The sequence below is a fragment of the Buteo buteo genome, chromosome 12, assembly GCF_964188355.1.
Source record: "Buteo buteo chromosome 12, bButBut1.hap1.1, whole genome shotgun sequence".
NCBI classification, from domain to species: domain Eukaryota; kingdom Metazoa; phylum Chordata; class Aves; order Accipitriformes; family Accipitridae; genus Buteo; species Buteo buteo.
In genome coordinates, this window is record NC_134182.1 from 9,561,229 (window position 1) to 9,582,403 (window position 21,175).

Sequence of the window (21,175 nt, forward strand, 5' to 3'; positions counted from 1 at the left end):
GCAGGGAATTTGGAAAGAGCAGCAAACCAGTCCCATCTTTGGGGTCTGATTATGTGACTGTGCCTATTCCTACACAGCAGAAAATGGGCAAGTGCTTTCTGTCAATGGAGGAGTGCAGAGAGGGGAACGTAAGGAGGCTGTAAAGAAATGTGATGCAACACGAGCTGGGCCTGATCCAGAGCTCAGCGGAGCTGATGGAAAGACTCGTAATGATCCTTGGATCCCACTCTGGAGGGACTGTAACCATTCTCCACGGGGAGCCCAGGACCCACCTTCACTGGCTGCACAGCATGCCCTTGTCTTCATGCCAGGTGGAGCCGAACCGTGGTGAAACGTTGTTTGTTATTGTTATTGTTATTGTTATTATTGAAAGAAGTATTTTCACAGCAGTGAAGGTCAGCTACGAATGATGACTCACTTGCACCGCAGATCTACACAAATAGCATGTGCTAAGATTACCATCTGGTATAACAATCTACATCACAAGACTCCACATTTCCTGTTACCCAGGGTAAGTAAATTTCAAGCATGAGGGAAAATTTTAGCAAGTTTCCCCAAGTACCTTTGCAGAAAGAATAATGTGGCTTACACAGAGGGGGGAAGAGAAAGGGAAATTATGAGGTAAACGCTACTCCCCTCCCTGCTGCCCCCTCATCTCCCAAGAAGAAAAACATATTAAGTTTGCAGTTCTCATTTCTATCGTATTTAAAAAGTCAAATCTATGTAATGAATACCTGCCTGGAGGGAGTCCAGCGGGATGCTGACAGCCAGGCTTTCTGGACAGTGTGTGAAATGGAGGGTGTACGTTTCACTTGCTCCCTCTATCTCCCTTTCTCCGTCTCTTTTTTATTATTATTTATTTAACGTCAGGACAGTGCTGTTCGTGCTGCCACTGTGAAGGGCCTTGCACCTCAGTGGTGCTGATGGTGGTCTCCCCGCACCCTGCGGGGCTAAGCCTTGTGGCGGGAGCACAGCCGGGCCCACGCCGAGCTGAGCTGCCCCAAAATGGAGGAAGGGGCCGCTCCTTCCGCCCTGCCGCAGCCTGTCTGCCGGGGATGCGCACGCAGGCGGCCCGTCTCGCTGGGGACACGAGTCAGGCAGCTTCCTAAGTGAGGCACAGGTTAAAATACAGAGATGGAGCAATCTGCTGTATTTCCATGGGCGCCAGTGGCCCAGCTGTAGCAGCAGCTGAGACTCTTGTCCCAGCCAGAATGGCACCCGCTAGTGTTGCATCCACCCAAGCGAGCAAAGGGGAAAGAGGTTTTCTGTGACAGCACTTGGCATGTGCGTGCAAAGTGCTGGGGGTCATCTTTATTGCCTGGTGAAGTCTCCCAGTGCCACTGAGCATCACTTTTCCATCTCCCTCCGTCCTATCTGCCCTTTCCCTCACACCCACATGAGAGGAGGCCACGTCCCTGCTGGAAGCCCAGCCCAGGGCTGAAGCCACATCCCAGGAGGAACCAGCAACCCCACAGCCTTTGCGGGCTGCCAGACACCACAGCTCCAAGCTGCCATCTCGCCCTCCAGCCGCGGCACCCCATCCTTCTCCTCGCAGCTCCTGGTCACCTCCCACAAGCTGGCCCCTGGCCAGCCGGCCAAGGGACGTGGGCCAGCTCCTCCTCCAAAGAGGCACCCAAAACACGTGGCTCTGGGATTTGGCAGGAACTGAAGGACCTGAGCCACGGGAGGAGAAATAGATAAGTCTCTTCCAGACAAAACAGAGGTGAATAAAACAAATAAATAAATAAAGCCGGGCAAGCCACCGTATGCCAGAGGTGCTGCGGATGAGTGAGGTGGCTGGGAATCCCCTTTTGGGTGCTGGCAAGGGTTTCTTTGGCCTCGGGGAGTTAATGTTGTCTTTCACCGTGACTCAGTGCCGTTCAACATCAGCTGCAGAGAGACAGGCCTCTGCAAGGACGAGAGACATTTCATATCTTGCTCACATTTCAGCCAAAATCTGGCACTTGGGAGAAGGCTTCTTTCTGCTCATTTGTTTGCATGCTAAGGGCTGCAGCCTGTGTTGTAGTGGAAATACCAGGAGACAGAGAGACAGCAGGGCAAGAAACACAGAAGTAAAATGCAGAACCATAAGTGCCCTTCTTTCCCAGCCATGGGCACCCTTCCTGCCTGCCCTGCCCTGCTCTGCCCTGCCCTGCCCTACCCTGGCACATCCCTTCCAAATTTCCCATCCAAAACTCTCCTTTCTGTGACTCACAGATGTTTTAAGCTGTCTCAGGGTCAGTGCTGATGCCTAGCCACAAGCAGATCTTCAGCCAGCGTAAACCGGCGTAGCTCTGTCAAAGAAGCCTGAGATCAACGTCATCTGGTGAGAAAACCCTTTTAAGTGAGAAACTTTGTCTTGGTTTTCTCCACAGCTTCAGCTATCTATCTCGCAGTGAAAGGGCAAAGATTGGGTCTTTCTCCATGCCCTGTGTAGGTCTAGGGCTACTGTCAATGCCTGCAAAATAACTGCTGCTTTCTCAAGTAAAAAAGCAGTAAGTGATGCAAAGATCATGAGTTGAAACTCTGCACAGCCTGCTTGCTCACCATTTTAATCCACAGCATCAACAGAACTCTAACAAAATTGGGATCTATATATGATGTCAGCTGGCAGACCTTTGTATATCAACTTTTGAATCTCTGGGAAAACTGCTGCCCAGTGGTGCCAAAAGGAGAGATCTCCCATTTGGTCCAGACAGCCTGCAAATGGAGGGACTGCACCTCAAACTAAGTAAGAAATCAGCCAGCAAACATGAGAAAAGACTCAATTGTTATACTTTGGATTAGAGAAGGCCATGCTTTTTCCACCCTGTGATCTAAGGAACCTTTAGAGAAACTTCAGAGAGTGAGATGCTCTCATGAGCTAGTAATATACGCAAAGCACGGTAGTGTTCCCTGGGAAATGTAGCATCTGTTGAATATATGATGAAATACTCTGGTGCTCCAAAGCTAGTAGCACCCAAAGTCAGGCCAACAACACTTTTGTTATTCATTCTGGTTTATCAAGTCCTGGCTCAGACTTGCACTGACCTAGATCAGACCTCCCTTGAAAACACTGGACTGAACTAATGCAGCAAATGGAGACCCAGTGTGAAGGTGCAGCGTGCATCAGGACAGTTTGAGATGTGGTACAGTCATGAGTAACTTCATGTCTTACTGAACTGAAGCAAAAGCTCCCAAACCCCCAATTACTTTTATATCATTTCTTTAAAGGATGATGCGCTGGACACAACAGATGGGAAAAATTTTAAAGCAGGACAACTGTAGGGATGTTACACTTGCCTTGAAGCTGAAAATTGGGGGCAGGGGCTGCATTTTGAAAGGTATTTTCTTAGTTTGTAAAAACATTGCCTAAACACATCTCTGAAACCTCAGTTCTAAGAGTACAGACTTCACTAACAACCTTGCAAGAATAAAACTGTGACTTCAGCACTGCTGAGTTATTCTTAACATATGAGCCATTTTCTGGAGAATCCAAACCTTTGATCAACTTTATGAGAAATACCTGTGACAGAAAGAAAACATTTAATGAGCCAGAGATGTCAATTACGAGCTTTCAAGCAATTTTATACCCTATATAATGCATATAAACCAATATAGTTTAAAGGGTATTTTATCATTCTATAAATGTCCTAAACTATCCTTTTTAATATTTCAACTTTTTTTCATTTGTTTCAAAGCATGAAAGGTAAACCCTCTTCACATGTTCATGGTCTTTCATGGCATAAGGCAAAACAAATTGGGAACAAACCAGCAGAACTGCACAGAGATTGTAAAGTTCAAACAAATGAAACACTTCTGTATTTTTTATTTTAATCAAAATTTGTTCAGATGGATAAGCAACTGATGTTGGTTTGTGCTTTTTATGATTTGCTGCTTTTTTGTATTCTCCTTTTTTGCCCATTGTGCTTCAGGACCTGACCCTGCATCACCGGTATTAAGGAAGAACTTACCACTGACTTCTTTGGAAAGAATATGTTTGTTGGTAAACATCTTCAAAAGATGATTTTGGACATCTCGATTGTTGGTGTCTGTTTTTAGGTGTCCTACAGTGCCTTGGTTTTTGAAAATGCTGAATTCCAGTCTCCTGAACTGCACAACCATTATGTGACTCAAAGACAGACTTTCCAAATATCTGTGTGCTTTGGTAAATCTTGCTCTTTAGTCCTGGAGTTTTGCAAAGCTGTCCATCAGTATGCTAAGAACCTCTGACTGCTGGCATAATAAAGAGTGTTAAAATAATTCTACTTTAGCCATTCAAAGCTCATGTAGACCAAATTCTACTTTTTACTATTATCAGTACACGTTGATTGAGAAATAACAAGAAGTTTCCCTTATGCAACTAGAGAAATGTCCTGGACAAAGAAAACGTTAAAACTTCCAAATTAAGTTAGGTACTCAACCAGCAGACAGGCTAAATCCAGCTGCTTTAAAAGTGCTTTCATTCCTTCACAGTCTCTGGGCCTATCTGTAATACCTTATGCTTCCATTTTGTGAGGTTTCTTGCAAAACATATTAGCCTCAGTAAGAGATCTTCAATTCCCACGGAGAATTACATTTCAAAATGATGCTCCGTGCTAGTAAGTAATATTTTTCCTGGGCTTCCACATATGGCAATATTTATCTTCAAAGTTTTCCTCTTTGGCTCATAGGCTGGTTTGTAAACCAGATGGTCTTGTGTGGCCTAATTGTAAGATGATTTGTTGTGTGATTCAGTAGCATTGTTTATTTGTACAGTGGTTTGATGGAATTTGTAAACTGCATAATATTGTTTTACTGTGTTTTCTTTTATGAAAGAGCCACATCTTGCTCTGGCATTTGTGGCGGTGATTATAATTAAATGTAGTTCTCAAGATACTTTGATCTCAGTTTGCTTGCTGCATTAAACTAGTAACATAAAAACACAATATTTCTCATTTAAGTAGGGAACCAGTGCTGGATTTGAAGGCTGAGTGAATGCACCAAATTTTATCTTAAAAAAACCAGAAATACAATAATCAAATAAATAAGATATTAATTGAACAGTGGATATTCAATAGCTTTTCAGCAGTGTCAACTCTATGATTTACTCGGAGCTAATGTTTTTGTCCCCCTTTTAACAAGCCTCTTTCATGTAGTTACTGCAGAGATGTCTTTGCTTTTTTGAGACAAGAATAGTTTTGCCCTGCTTGATCACTACATATGGTTACTTGTATTCATATAAGTATTCCTTAGCTGTGAATATATTTAGACTGCCAAGTCTATAAAAAGATCTAAGAGCTTTCTGGCCTTCCCACTCTGTTTCCATCATGAAAGGTGCCTTCAGTGGTCTGTTTGGTTTCTGGTAGGCAGACTTGTGGAGGGGTGACTGCGACTGGGAACCTAAGAAGTACTTTGGAGAACATGGCTCCAAGTTTAGGAGATTGGGAGGCTTCTCTCACTTTGACAAACCCAGCTTCAAGCCAACCCATTTTACTCAAAGTCACATATATGCCTCCTAGCTATCGATGGTCTATATGGAAAACTGATGGATGCAGTTCAATGCCGTACTCTTTTTCAAGAGATGTCCACATCAGATACAAGAAAATCAACACCATACACTCATGGCACTGATACAGCCAAACCTCAGAAGGCAGGCTGGAGAAGGAAGAGATAAAAGAATCAGACTAGTCCTTTAGCCTCTCGAAGCAGCTCCCTTAAAGCAAATTGAAAATTTTTTGTATGGATTAGGAATTATTTTAGTGCAAAGATATTGAGTATGCAACCTCTAGTAAGTAATCTACAAAAGATTTGGTATAAAGCACAAGAAACAGAGTCTTCTAAAAAAATCCTGTAATTATTCCTGCAGGAAATATGGGTGCAATGATGATTCACACAGAAAGAGTCTGATTAACCTTTATTTTTTATTTGGACATTTGCAACTTTTCATCCCTTTATACAAACACGTTCTGTGGCAGATTACTCTTGAAAAGATTTCAAAGGAATAGATCAAGATGCAGAGACAGACGCATACCAGCAAGTAACACAAGTTCATGATGAAGCTGAAACCAGACTGTGATGAAGCTACTCCCACACAATGCCTGGCCAGCTTAGGGATGTGTCATCGTTTTTTTAGTGCCTTGTTAGAGATAGTCACTGCACTTTCCTAAGCAGGTCTTTGTTTGCTATAAACCCTTCTCATTCTGCCTGTTTGTCTCTGAAGATGCAACTTACAGTTCTTGATCTTTGTGGTCATTTTTTGCTGAATGAGATTCCTTCGTGCTTAGATTTTGTCTTTGGTCGGGCAGTGGTTGAACATCAAGATGTGTCTGAACACAGTTTGCCTTCTGCTGAGATCTACCTTATCTCAAAGGGCCATCATAGCTTTATTCTCTTGCTAGGTTGCCACTACTCGGCAGTGAATAAAAGCCCAAACTGCAAGTGAGAAGCACAGCTAAAAACTCCCTTAAAAGGTGTTTGCTTTCCCTTCCCATTAGCTGGTGAAGAGTATTGGCACTGAGGTGCTTTGCCCTCTTATCACAGACAGGAGAGGACTGGGTTGTTTCTGGAGAAGCTTGTCATTAGTACACTTACACAGGTGGACCAGTTCATGCTAAAAATATATATATTTTTTTATTTCTGGAGAGAATATTGTCAAGGCTGAAAACAGTTTAGATGATTAGCTATTTCTTTTTCCTCAGACTTTTTTTTCTCAACAAGAACCTGCAATCCTGACATTTTTATTCTTGTTTCTTAAGGACCAAAGAAAGAAGACAATGACTGTTTCACTTGGGAGATGTTTCTGCTGTATGATGGAGGCATGGGGGAGAGGCTATTCCTCTGAAGAGACTATATTCTCCATTGAAAAGCTGCAATGAGCACAACTTCACTCAGTGCTCTCTTTCGGTAATTCTGCAGACTCAAGTAGATGTCACCATGTTAATTTAACATAGCTCATGGTTTCAAGGATTTCTTTACAGTCAGGAATAGTGGAAACTTGCTTTCATGTTTGAAATGAAAACTGATATACTAATCTGACTATATGACCCCAACAACCTAGAGTGCGAATGACTGAATTCTGCTCTCAAGCTGAACTATGAGTGCACAGCGTTTCTGATTGGAGAATGTAAGGTAAATACACTTACCTGTTCTCTCAGAAGTCAGATAGCTCAACAAAGTCTGATAAACTTTGCAGATAAATTTGTCTCTGGGCTGAATTCCCACATCAAAGGTTCAGCCTGAAAACTATTTGAGAAAGCTGTAAGCAACTGAAAAGGATAGTTTCCCCTACCTATAGTCATATAATATACCCATGCAATAAATACAGCACAAGAATTGACTCCAGCATTAAAGAATGTTATTTTCAGTACTGTTGGATGAGATAAAAATGACAGCAACACCTTGTAAAATAAGTGATAATAAGATCAATTTCCTTCTCCAGAAAATTGTCATATTCTTCATTTTTCTAGATTTCAAATATAAACTCAAATGTGTAATATAGATGCTTTCATGTAGGCTACTGTGGCAATCAGTGTTCAAACACTTTACAAACACACGTGTTTTGTGTGAAGCCATGAGTAAAATGGCAAACTGAGCCTGACTGTTCTTAGACAAATGACTTTAAAGCCTGGTTTGTCCCCTGTTGAAACAGTTGTGCTGGAGTAAAGCTAAAGTAAGAGAGCTGGGAATAAGACCAGTCAGTTCAAAAAGTAATTTCCTGCATCCAGCAACACAAGTTACAAAAACAACTGGCTATGGCTGGAGTAACCGAGAAGTGAAACAGTCTCTGAAATTTCCTTTTTTCCTCCCGCGGGCCATACAGTACGACTGCTAAGAATATAACTAGAGAAGCTGTCCAGAAAATGCAAAGATACTTAGGAAATAGAGGGAGAGGCTTACAAATACAGAAAAAACTATATAAACATTGCAGTCCAATGCAAATTTTAAAGAGGTTTTTAAATTTATATGCACCACTTTAATCTATGCATACACAGAAATGGATCAAGCATGAATTGCGTCTTTCCTTTCTTGCTATGTGCATTCTTGCTTGCAGGTGTGTAGATGGGGTTTTCAGATCTGCAACCTGTGACATATTTTAGCGTATACATATTCATCAGCTTCTGAGGATAGATTTCCCCTGGAGTGGGCGAGAGTCACTGATTCCTCCTACACTGCTTACAAGGGGGGAGGAAGTCTGATCAGTGAGATAGTTGGGTGAACGAGTCCATAAGGGCCTTGTAGAGACCAAGACACAATAGTTTTGCATTATTTGCATGGACAGCCCACTGCTGAGAGTGTGTTTGAGGTCCTGCTTTGTGCCCAGCCTGCAGAGAACCTGGTGTGTTACAGCACTCCTTCAAGGGACCTGGCACCAGAGAAACCCAGGGGTTTAATGCTTGAGATCTCTTCCTTGGTCCTTGGCATACTTGCTGAGATTTCAACTACCCAATAGACACCAGCTGTTACAACAAGGCAGTGGAGGAACTTTTAATACTAAAATAAGATCTAGAGGCCAGGAGATCAGTTAGGGGTGCTTAGCTACAGGGAAAGTTAATTAAGGTCTTGTTAACAGCTCATGTAAATTATGTCTCCTGACTGCCAATGATCTCAAAATGTATTGGTGACTTTCAATTATTCCTAGGTAAATTCCTACCTCCCTGAAGACGCCCCTATTCCAAGACAAAGGATGAGAAATGGGAACAGCCCTTTGTGCTATGGAAGCACAGCCAAATCCAAAGCAAAAAGTACAACAAAAACCAGTCCAGTTTTCCTGTGGCTTTATGTAAGGCCTATACTTTATGCTGACATAAACCTTCTGTTGTGTTCATCTTTCCTGCTCCGCTTTCTGTAACCCAACTTTGCATACATCAATTGGCTCTATTTGACACTCGAGATCTGCAGTGATTCACCTCCTGTGTTATCCATCATAGCTGGATATCAATGTGAGAAAAATAGTCAGCTCATATTCTCATTTATAGTCTTTTGCCTTTTTTGTAATTGAGTGTTTCATAGAAGAAGCAGAGGAAACGACATATTTCAGAGTATCTCCAAATCCAGCTTTCCCTCCCAAATGTTCACAAATTGATCCAGACCACCTCTTTGAGAACAGGTTACACACTGCAGAGGAATGCATAACTTGCCCATGAACTGCTGCATATTTTGTCATTTGTATTTACATTTTTCCAAAGGAAAAAAAAAGCAGGTTTTTCCGGATAAAGATATTTTCTGCTTTTGATGGATGAAATTAGTCTGCATGTCCTTGGAGACTGCCAACAAGTTTACACTAGGAACTGGAATGAAGCCATTAATTTGTTTCACATGGGTTCCATCAGATGGCAAAAAACCCCGTCACATAGTCCCATAATGCTGGTCTTTTAATCATTGAAGAATGAGGTGACCTAGGGTGTGTTGTCCCACTGCCGATTCTCTGGGAAGCACCTTGATGTGTAGGGACACTTCGACTGTCTCTGACTGCCATTACTATGAATGGCAATTAGATTTATACATCTTTGTGCTTGGGAAAAAAAATATAAGACTGTTCTGTGAGACTTGCATCTGGCACACTCAGAGCTATTCAAGTGCAAGAACTTCTGGCATCTTAAGCTAAAAGCCTTACACACCCCAGCAGTGAATTTGGTGATTAAAGTTATTAAAGTTTGGTTACAAACTAGTTGCAGGGATTGGACCTTAGTGAATTTTGTAAAAGTGGTTCAGGTTTGAACACGACATCAGAGCCCCAAACACTTGATTTTTTAACTTTGGTAAAATGTGTACTCGCTCGTTAATGTTTTGGTTTGATCCATCTCTAATTAGCTGGATCAAATAGTATGTAAGAACTCCTTTCTGAGCCTCACGGTGTATTTCACTGAACAAAAAGAGACTTGGGTCTAATTTGCCATTTTTATCTTCTTTGTTCCCTTTCTTGTGGCAAATGTTTTTGGTATGAGTTGCGTGAATCTTTTAGTTGGGACCTGCCTACAGTATGTGGAAACAGTGCCGAGACCCAGAGATCAGTGACCACTGACCCTTCCTCCATTCCTGCCATCATCTTGGTTTGGCTTTAAAACACCCCATTCAAAGGAAATATTTGTTTCTAGGACCACCATATGTTTTAAGAAAGGTTTATACCCCAGGGGTTCTGTATTAGATTGCAGCAGGTTACTTCATTAAATGAGCATATCAAATTTGATTGGAAGTTCTCATCAGTTTTCTGTTCCATTTAATTTTATTTTTATACAGATGAAGAAATTACTGTTACACCCATACCCACTGACAAGCCAACTACATTACTTCACATCTACTTTATAACCACATATAATTACATAACCTCTTGGTTTATTTTCTTCCAGAACTCATGGCTCCTCATAGAATCTGTTCCGTCTGATCTAAGAGGCAGATTTTGGCCTAAAAAATGGTTTTCAAGACATTTACATGGTTTGGGTTTTTTCCTATATTGAATATTCCACATTTATTAACTACAATTTGATTCAAGCAGAGAAGCAAGGGCTTCACTGATACAGTCTGGAGAGGCTGTGTTAGCAAAAGGAAAAGACAAGCCCAGCATCAAAATATTCTGCATAAATCTCATTATCGTGGGAGAGCTTCCATCTTTTCAGTCCCATGCTATAAAATCTCTCTTAGCACACTGTTCCCTTCATTTTGTTCCTCTTTTGTTACAGGCACCACAACCACTTTCCCATCTAAAATTTTCAGTCAACATTCCTCCTCAAACCCTCCTGTTCTTCACTGACTTCAGAAATAAAGCAGACAGTACTGCAAAGTATTCTCACATCACTGTGTGAGGGCTACCTTGGATAGGAATGGGGCTGGCAGATTACATTCATGTCAGAGCACATAGCTGGGTAACTAAAAATAGATAGAATGAAAATTGGTATCTGGCAATTTTTGCAGGACCATAGTTTTATGCTAGTATAAACTCACTGAAATCAATTAAGGCAGAACACTACAAGGCTGAAGCATAACTGTGGTGAAATGGCCCCTAAGATTGTTTTTAATGCTCATCCCAAGTTGCATTCTTAAACACATATTCACAGACCACAGGGTCCATTTGTTATAATTTATCACAACACTAAAAAAATCTGGCATAAACATATTCTTTCATTCATGCCAGAAAACGCTATGCACCCCTTAGATCCCAGAGAAGGCACCAGGAAGAGCAGATGTTCACCCCTTCTCATCATCCATCCCCAGTTTGGAAGCATTTTCATATATGATTTTATCAACTTTAAAAGTAATGATTCAGTCCTGGAGCCCTTTCTCCCATCAGTTTTATTTATTGAAGTGACTAGAGCTGCAGAGTCTGATAAAGAAAGGCTGCAATACCAGGCTCCTTGATTCTTATTTGCTTAGATAATGCAATTGCATATTGCAGAGTGCGTGGAGAGAGACAACAAACTAGGGAATCCTATTTTCTGTCAAAAAAACCCCACTTCCATGTGGCTACGTGGCTGCTGCTGACAAACTGAAATAGCCGAGGCAGTTGATCACCAGCATTTCTCGCGCTCTTTTAGCCAGTGACAGAAATAGCGGATGGGTTGGACCATGACTGTTTGTAGACTCACGGGGGTGGGCAGGGGTCTGCAGGGGTTCCAGCCCAACCTCCTGCTCAGAGCAGTGGAGCCTTGCCCGGCCGGTTTTGAGCAGCTCCAAGGATGGAGATGTCATGCCTTCCCTGGGCAACCTGTTCCACAGGTTGGCCACCTCCACTGTAAAAATATTTTCCTTTCACAAAGCCAGAATTTGCCACGTTCCAACTTGTGTCTGTTGCCTCTCCTCCAACACCCCACCTCATCCCATTGTAGACTATTTAGTACAACACACAAACTCAACAGTTTCACTGAGCTCTGCTGAAGGACGCAATGGTGTGGGACCATTTAATGTATGGGCGTCATGAAACAGATCACCTTCTCACCTCCCACAGCACTACAGAAATAAGGAAGAAACTACTTTGATATCCTCTACCAGAAAGGAAAGCCCCTAAAAGTGGTGCCTGCAGTGACAGGACTGCCAAGGCATGGTTCTGGCGAGGGACCGGGCACAGTGGGGCTGTGGGGTAGCACCGCTCCTGCCCAGGGCAGTACCTGTCCTGCACACACATGGGAGCACGCTGCCGCTCAGAGCAGTCAACCAGAAGCCACTTCTTGTCTACAGAGCAAGACATATACTGCAGTGGCGGAGGGGAAAGCAGTCCTGAGGGCAGACGTTGATTCACGCTCACCCTGGATGGTTGTTCTTCACCTCAGCCTGTGCCGGACTGCATCAAGGTCACGCATGCTAAAATCACACGCCTAATCAGGCTTTGCAAGGATTAAGCTGAGCCAGAGCTGAGCTACGCCAGAACACTGCCGTACGAAAGCAACACCAGCATATAGTTGAAATAATTTATTTACCACTAGAGCACCACAAAAACAGACATACAATGTGTTAAAATACAGAGTAATCGATCACCAGAGTACAACACAGCTGTCCTTTAAGTTCCTTTTTTTTTTTTCTCCTTTAAACCATGCCAACCATACAATTGTATTGATGCTAAACACATAAAAAATGCTGTCCTACCCCACCCAGCTAAGTGCTAAGATTCCCCCTCAGCCCCAGTCAGCCCCTTGGGTCCGATCTTTCAAGGTGCTGAACATTTCCCACCACTTCTCAGGGACTTTGCTCAGACAGTGGCAATTACCTCGTCGTGATAAGGCCTCTGGCACAAAGTCCTTGAGCTGTTGCAGACCCATCTAAACATCATTTGAGGGGGATTTACATCAGACCTGAGCGGTGCTTAGGACTCACATTACCCCACTCTGTAGAGGGGAATTTCACCCATGAGTTCTGCACATTGTAGGATCAGGCCTAACATCCTTGGTAATTAAAGGGAAATACATGCCTAATAAACATACAAAAAAAATTGTAGGAGCTCTATAACAGAGTATTTCAAATACTATCAGTGCATTTTGAGGAAAAAAAAAAAGTAAAAAAAGTATTCGCTCTTGGGGTAATGACTTACAGAAATAAGGTTCTATACTTAAATTTAGAGAAAAACTCCAAACCCAAACCGAAATTTTCAGCTGCGTCCAGCGCATAGTGAGTATAGTTGGACAACTATTGCCATCTCCTATTCCACTTTTTCAAAGCTTCAAAACCAGTTTTGAGCTGCATTCCCATAGCAGAGAATTGCAGAAACGTATTTAAGTTTTGTAAAATGTGTTCATCCTCGTCTCCTTTCCTGTCCAACAAAAATACAGTTCTCATACTGAACCTGATAAAACTAATTTTGCTGCCATATACAGCAAAATCCAGAGTATTTACTACCCTGAGGAGTTTCACTGAGTTCAGTGCATCTTCTCACTGGAGTAAGTCTGGCTCAAGCAAGTGTTAGCAGGACAGATTTTTCACTTGTTCATCTCAACTCACTAAATAAATCAGAAGTCTAACATACCTCCTCCTCTGCGCTGAGTCAACGGGTGGGATTAGATCATCTGTGGGGCTACATTTCCATCTAGGTAATAAGCACAGGCTCTACTGAAGTCCCGAGGAGCTGCGTGTGCAAGCCGCTGCGGTACTTCAGTTTTGTATCAGTGTTCTGCTGAAGCCAAAGAAATTGCACTTCTTAAAACTGGAGCTGACAACATCAAGCTCAGGAGCGTCCTCCCGACACCACTCAGGTCAATGACAGAAAATGTCCTTCTTGTCCAAGCAGTATGTTTCTAAAGTAGTTTTCCAGCTTTGCTGTGCAAAACCATTCATCATGTGAAAAGAACTGAATGCGCTTTCTTTGTGATTTTTTTTTGCTAATTTAGGTTGGGGCTTTTTTTAAATGAAGTACGTGATGTGGAATTTCTTTTTTACTCCCTCTATAATATTTAAACATGTCTAACAACAACAAAATCCTAGGAACCCCACGTTGCTTTTTCCTTTTCTTTTTTGAAAGAAAGCTTTAACGTGAACTCAATTGAAAAAAATTTGGCAAACTCACAAAGATCACGGGTCTGATCCTGCATATCCTTACACACACACCGATAGCCTAAAGGGGCCTGCCGCGCCACTGCAGAAGTTAAAGGCAAACCTCTGTTAACCTGCAGTAGGAGCAGGATCGGTCCCAGGGACTAACTGCAGGGGCAAGACCCTGCGGCTTGCTGGGCTGGTGCACGGCCTCTGACCGCAAACCGATGCCGCTCACGCCGCATTCGGGACATTGCTTCCTACCAGCCTTCTGCACAGTGGTGAATGTCATTCTCTGCAAGGGTTTGCCTCGCCTCAGCCAGGCTGCGGTATCTCTTCTTGCAACACCTTGCTCCCTGCCCATCTGTTTGAATGTCTGTAGCCGAAAGGAAATAAAAAGGTCTAGGAATCCAAACCGCATCGCGATTCAAGCGTTACAAATGGGGGCAACTGAGGAGGAAGGGGGGGGTTCGGGGGGAGAGATTGCTTTAATCCATCCTTTTTATAAAACAGAAAAACAAATGGAGTCAGGTAGCTTATGTCATAATGATGAACAATATACAAAGCACATGTATAGCAATTATTATAAAACATGTATTTGTAGTGCAAGTCAAAATATAGGGACTCTACTCATACTGGCCAGCTAGAGGGAAACACATGATTCTGAGTGATCAAAAAGAGCCCCAAATTCAAATTCAAACTCATGAGAGCTGACAGTATTACAGAGTACAAAAATATGGTGAAAATTTACACATTACACATAAAGTACTTAATTTTTTAATAGTTTACAAATAGAGATCTACAGATATGTTTCCAATTAAGCTGGCTTTTACTACCCACCTATTGTAATACTCTAGGTATGGTTACATATACCAAAAGAACAAAAAAATCCCATAGCATAGCTATACAGCAACATATTAAGGTCTGAAGATTAGACCAGTACATGTTAAATATTTCACTGGTTTACTAAACTGACATTTTAAATCATTTACAGTAAAAAAAAAAAAAAAAAAAAATCTTATAGACTTGTCTTTGAGACTGAAACAGAGTGTCCTTTATTAGTAAATTATTCAGTACTTAAAACAAGGGTTTGAGACCTTACAAGAAGCCTCTCTAGGCAGCTGGCATGAAAAAGAAGGTATTTTAAAGGCAGAGTTTCTCAATAATGTAATAACTGATTTCTATTTCAATCAAACTAAACTAACCATTACTTCTCTGATTCTTTTGAGCTTGTATTCCTTTAGGCTTTATATGTATTTCTGGCAGCTTATTTGGTCTCCACTTTGTCCACATTGGCTGGTTTTCTTTTTTTCCAATGGCGATATGGAAATGTTCATTTGATAGTTTTTACACACAAATAAATAATGCACTGTTAACTCTACAACTAAGAGGAATGGGTAGGATGCCTATTGCGTAACAATACAGAGAGATCAAGTAAGGCACGGGACAGATACAGCAACTCCACTTCATGGGATTTTCCTGTTTTTTTCCTTTCACATAGTAACACTAACAAATTTCTTCCAGTGTTTATTTTTTAAAAGGTTTTTTTTTTCTTTAACTTTGCTTCTTGTCTATCTCACACTATGTGTAGGTGAAATGTAGGATAAAGGCCTTCAATGTTTTGCTTCAGATGCCAGTTTAAAAAAAAAAACAAAGCAAACTTTCAAACAGTTCAGACTAGTACCGCTTTTTTTCTTCTTTTTTTTTTTTCTTTTAACACTGATGAACCTGGATTTTCATTTTTCTTTCTTTCCTTCTCGCTCTCTCTTTCTTATTTTCCTTGGATTTTTTTTTTAATACACACACGTCATGCTGTTTCAGGGGTATCCTTTAGCTGCACTTGCAAGACTTTACGATCATGTTGGACAGCTGTTCAATTTTGGGTGTTTTGCCAATGTAGTAGAGGATAGTGAGGGGTTCCAAATCCTGGGACACGCAGCACGGAGAGGCAGAAGCTTCTGGATTTATGGTGTTATACAAGCTGAGTACCTAGAAGGAGAAAGGAAAAACGAGAGATTAAGACAGCTACCTCTGCCTTCCTGCCACTGCAGTGTAAATTCCTTTCTGCATTGCTTCCTCCCACAGCACCTGAGAGCAAGCCCACTGAAAGCAGTATGAAGATTCCCGGATTTTAGTATTTTTCATGCCTCTCCAGTTCAACCTGGTGTCACAACCTGCCTGAGTTTCCTAAGGTTTTATCCGTACAGTCTTAAACCTCAAAATAGGTACATGCCTGGAGCCTGCCTTGAAAGCATAGCCCTTTGAATCAACATGCACACTGTACTCGTATGCAAAGAAGAAACAAAAGGTTTTTATCTGTGTCTTCAGATTGCCATTTGCTGTTACAGGATTTTGGCTTTACAAGTGCACCAAAGGAAGCGAGCCCTTCAGAGCATAAGCACTCCTCTGCTTTTCCTCTCTGGCTACATCTCACTAAGCCTATTAATGTCACCCTGCAAGCACCAGGACTCAAGCTGCAGCTACTCCTGTTGAGAAACAGCTACGGTGAAGTTGGCAGCGCTGGTGTTTTATGTCACGTTGGATTCATATGCATGGTTCTCTGCAAGGGAAGTATGTAGGGTTACCCGCTGATGATGCATAGGTATTTCTGAGGATGCCATTAATGTGTTAGCCAAACACCAAGTGACCTTTTCCTAGAACTTCAACACAACATTTGCAGCTTAGAGAGACAGAAGATCTGTTCAGGACAGCAACACTAACTACTTTATTGAGCAATTTCTGACTCCTTGGGCAACTATCCAAACCACATATTTGTGACCATGACAGTTATTCTTCCTTTTTCCTTTAAAAACAAGTGCTGCTCCAAAACGTGTACACTACTACTCCACACCAGCACGGAAACATACTTACCTTATTCATACCTCTGCCTGCTGACATTGCTAACAGTACCATGACATAGCTGCTGACAGCTACTAAAGATACCTCTACCTGGGTCTGTGAGTTCAGGAAGAACACACTGCCATGGCTTTACAGACCAAAGGGAAAGCAAGCTGCCCCTTGGACGCTAAGAGTTCTGCCTGCTGGCTAACACTGATCTGGTATTTTAAGGGAGACTTGAAAAAGGGGAGACATCATTCTTAGTATGGACCTGAGGGAGAAATTCTTAACTTTATGACAACTGCGATGCAAATGTCCACCTCTTGCATTTACTGTCTAGACATCCTTATTGACAGTTGAGAGGAACAAGCACTTTACAGCAGAATACTACTCATCCTAAGGCAGTTGGTTAAAATAGCACATCTAATCCCTAAAATAAAAAGTCCCATCTCAGACAATTATCAGTCCTTTGACATCCCAGACACAACGTTGCTCCTTCGCATGTAAATTTTCAAAGTACAAGAATGAATACATCTTTTGAAGTAAAAGAAGCAGATCTATCAGTACATTTTCATGAAATTCAGGATGGTAGCATATCAGTTAACAACAAAAAATGAAAAATGACAGGTCATAAAAGTAGGTGATAATCAGGTGGTACAACTCAGCCCTTTTGTTGCTCTGATAGTGCCTCCCTCAGTGTCTTTGCTGACCGAACTAATTGTGCCATCTTCCACTTGTGCTCTGTAATGAAAGGTCCCTTCCCAGGCAGCCTCCCAAAGCTACACCAAGCTCATACTCATAAAAAACATTCAATCTATCCGTATGTCATATTGATGAACACATTAAAAGAAAAATCTCTGGGCCAATACATTCTTACTGCTTCAACACCAGCTTGAGGCCACGTGCAAGTCCCTCTATAGGGCCACATTTCATCATCGTTAGTTATTGAGATAATAAATACAAGCTTTGGGCATTCATGCTGATGTCAGTCCCAGAAACATGTTTTACCCCGCAGTTATAAAATAGAAGCTGAAAATTAGCAAAATCATTACTTACCCTGCTGTGCTGAGTATCTGAGCTCCATAAATATGGGCAGGCTCCTGCACAGAAATTAGCATGATACCCTTTAGGTTCATGAATCCATTTCCAGCCAAGATCCCTCTTGAAGTCAATATAAAGAGGACGCAGACAGCAATTATCCTGCACGTTCCTGGGAAATAAAATACAGACAAACACATTGGTCATAACAAAGACAACACAGGGAATAAAAATAATCTAGTTGCTTGCTCCCTGAATGATGTTTTACAGGAAGGCAAGTCCAAGTCCCAAAAATTCACAACCAAATCACATCAATAGTAGCTTATACTGTAGCTGAAATCAGATGCTTAGACATGGCAGGACTTGCTTATACAGACAAAGCTAACGGTTTCCCTGGAGGACTAGTAAGTATTTTTCTCCAGGTCCTACTGAGTGGCCTCTCTGTGTAGGTGAGCACAGCAGAGGTGATAATTTGGCTGCAATTATGGGGTGATGGGTCTGGGATTCATCCCAGATAGAACTCAGCTTCTGCTTTCTAAGGCCACAACCTTCCTCATCTGCCACTGTCTCTGTGAGATTGGAGACTACTGGGCAGATACCTGCTGCACACAGACCCCGTGGGTCTGCAAATGAGGGTCCGTGCTCTGTATAAATGTCAACCTAAAGAAGCATGATAAGCAACTGCATTACACCTCACAGGCTGGTACTACTATGTAAGTATACTGAATATGGATGCATAGTTACCTAAAACAATAGGCAGCATCTAGAGCACGCTTCTTCCGCCGACTGGGCTGTTGCGACTCAAGTCTGTAGGAGGGTAATAACATTAGCAGAAGATGTGGGGTCTTCCCACTGTATTTTTTCCTATTGGACTTTAAAGCTTTCACATCACCACTGGAATATGTGTAGTCATCAATACCTTCAAAAAATACATTTTGGTGATAAACATTGTGTTGCTTTTTCTTCACAAATTAAATAAACCATCTCTTTAAAAAAATCGGTGTCAGCTGAGCATGTTTACTGGGGAAGTGAGGGCAAATTTCAACCCAAGATCCCTAAGATATTCACAGTTCTCATGTTATCTATTATATCAGCCCTCCCACATTCACAGCCATTTAATGGCATTTCAGTACATTTACCAGAACTGTTGAAACGAGTAACAGAGATTACTTCAGTCACTGCATCTGCATTGCTTAGTTCCAAATGCCCCAAGCAGTGATGCTTTTGTCACTACACTCAGGGCTGTATTCCCATCTTTTAACAGCTATGTACCTTCAAAAACCTTGTAACACCAGTAAAGCTTCTCTGGATACTTCACCTGGATTTCCCACTGCTTCCACCTACCGCATTTGTTTTCTCTATCACATTTACCTCTTTCTAATGCTTGTAAATTCTCTGTCTCCCATTGCCAGTTTATTTAAGTCTTTTAATTTTTCCCAGAAAGTCAGTTGTTCTAGCCCCTTCTTTTGCATGGGCATGGCAAGGACATTGATTAAAATACTTCTTGAAGCGGCAATCAATGACCTCACATTTTGTATTTTCTCTTGAAACACTAACTGCCTTACTAGCTTCTTATCGTGGCAATAGCATAGGCAAAAGACTCAAGGTATTAGCCTTTCCTAGGAGTCCAAACAGCTCATGTTATGCCTGTTGCTAAGATGCTTTTGAAAATTAACCAGATAATACTTGAACCAGATAATACTATCTAAAGAGAAAAAGATACACTTTTCTTTTCGTAATGTTTGCAATTACAGCAACCAAATATCATACTAACAATTTTTTAAACACACACAATGGCTTTAATCATATGTACAGTACATGTATTTACTTAGAGAAAAAATTCCAATGCAGTGAAACAATGGTTAGAAAAACTTAATACTTGACAAGGAATATAGCCAAATCCTTGGAAAACAAATGAACCAAATCATGATGTACTTTAATAAATAAGAACTGTATAAACAGAATTTGGGTTGGTTCTAATACAGCCATAGTTTTGTATGTACTTGTGTATGATAACTATGGCACAGTCAATTAAATAATATTTCCCTTTTTGAAACTGAAAATTTAATGGCTTAAAAACACAAGGGAGCTTATGTGACCTTGATACATTTACTCTGTATCACCTTGTCTGCTGTCCATAAGAAGTACATATATCCATAACCCTAACCACACACTGTTGTTTATTTTTTAATGCCCTCTCAATCCAATCTTTAAGTTTTTACCAAGCTGTCAGCATAAAAAACACTTTGTGTAACTAATATACAAATACGTTACAATCAAATCTACATGTCAATGTAGATATATAGAGATAATCAATGTTAACTACTGTAGTTCTGTTGACTTCACCTGAGAATCAGACTTCCAGTAGCAGCAGATAGACAGGCAAACCATTGCTGTTTCTTCAACCCACAACACACTGGCAGTAAAACACTGTAGGACAAGTCTGTCACCTATTGTTCAGCTCTTCCCAAAGGGACTGATGCCATTGCTCAGAGTAATTTAAAATATTACTGACATGACCAGAAAAAAGAAAAAAAAAACCCACCAGCATAGCTGGACATATTTAGTGTGCCTGAAAAGCTGGAAGTACGTGTGCAGGTACTTACAAAGACCCTCTATACACACTGAGGACAAAGGAAAATGCTTCTGTAAGCAAAGCAGCCAACTGTTGCCTTACCTATACTTTAGAAATTTGCCACAACAAGTATTGTTTAACACTTATAAAACACACTATGCTCACACATATACCTACTGCAAGCAGCTTACATCCTAATGATCCTCAGCTGCAAACACCATCCTAATTCTACTTCCCAGCAGTAGCCTTCTCTGCTAAGCCTGAACCATTACAGTGCTAGGATGGACAGCAGTCAAAGGGTTTATTTTGAAAATATTCAGCAAGTTTTCTCATGACTATGCAGCAGTGCATGGCCTACTGTGCAACAGCCTTCCCTACATCCAAAATTGTATGTATATCCGGTGTGCATGCTGCAAACTGTAACACAGACACTTACGGGCACTGAAGCTGCACACGTGGAATGAGATGGCTTATTCATGCCATCTGGTTTTAGAGTAGTTCAGCTGATACAGTTTTACCCTTGTGCCTTCAATGCCATTTCCTACCAGCTGAGAATCAAGAGTCTCAAATGAGCAAGTTTTGAATCAGCTGAATACCATTTAGAGAGGCAGTAATGGCTCTTTGTTTCCCTCGTCAATTAATAAGTAACACAACATTTTATAAAGTTTTTTTTCTTTCATTACCTGCAAATCTTGCTTCAAGCTCCTCACTTTTATTTGGGATGATATAATTATTGGAAGGCACGAAGGTGCAGCATGGACAATGTAAGCTTATCTTAAATCCAAGGTTCCTGTCTGTAAAACATAAAAGTAA

The 21,175-nt window shown here is 41.5% G+C and overlaps 1 protein-coding gene across 1 annotated transcript in view; it reads right to left on the minus strand.

The window, feature by feature from the left end:
* Positions 1–12,345: 12,345 nt before the first annotated feature.
* Positions 12,346–21,175, minus strand: part of TGFB2 (transforming growth factor beta 2) — a 66,372-nt gene continuing 57,542 nt past the window's right edge. The window contains exons 4-7 of the mRNA XM_075042621.1: positions 21,046–21,156; positions 18,532–18,706; positions 17,806–17,959; positions 12,346–15,900 (exon numbers count right to left, since the gene is read on the minus strand). Of these exons, the coding sequence (XP_074898722.1) occupies positions 15,742–15,900; positions 17,806–17,959; positions 18,532–18,706; positions 21,046–21,156 (599 nt within the window). The 3' untranslated portion in view covers positions 12,346–15,741. The remainder of the gene's footprint in view (positions 15,901–17,805; positions 17,960–18,531; positions 18,707–21,045; positions 21,157–21,175) is intronic.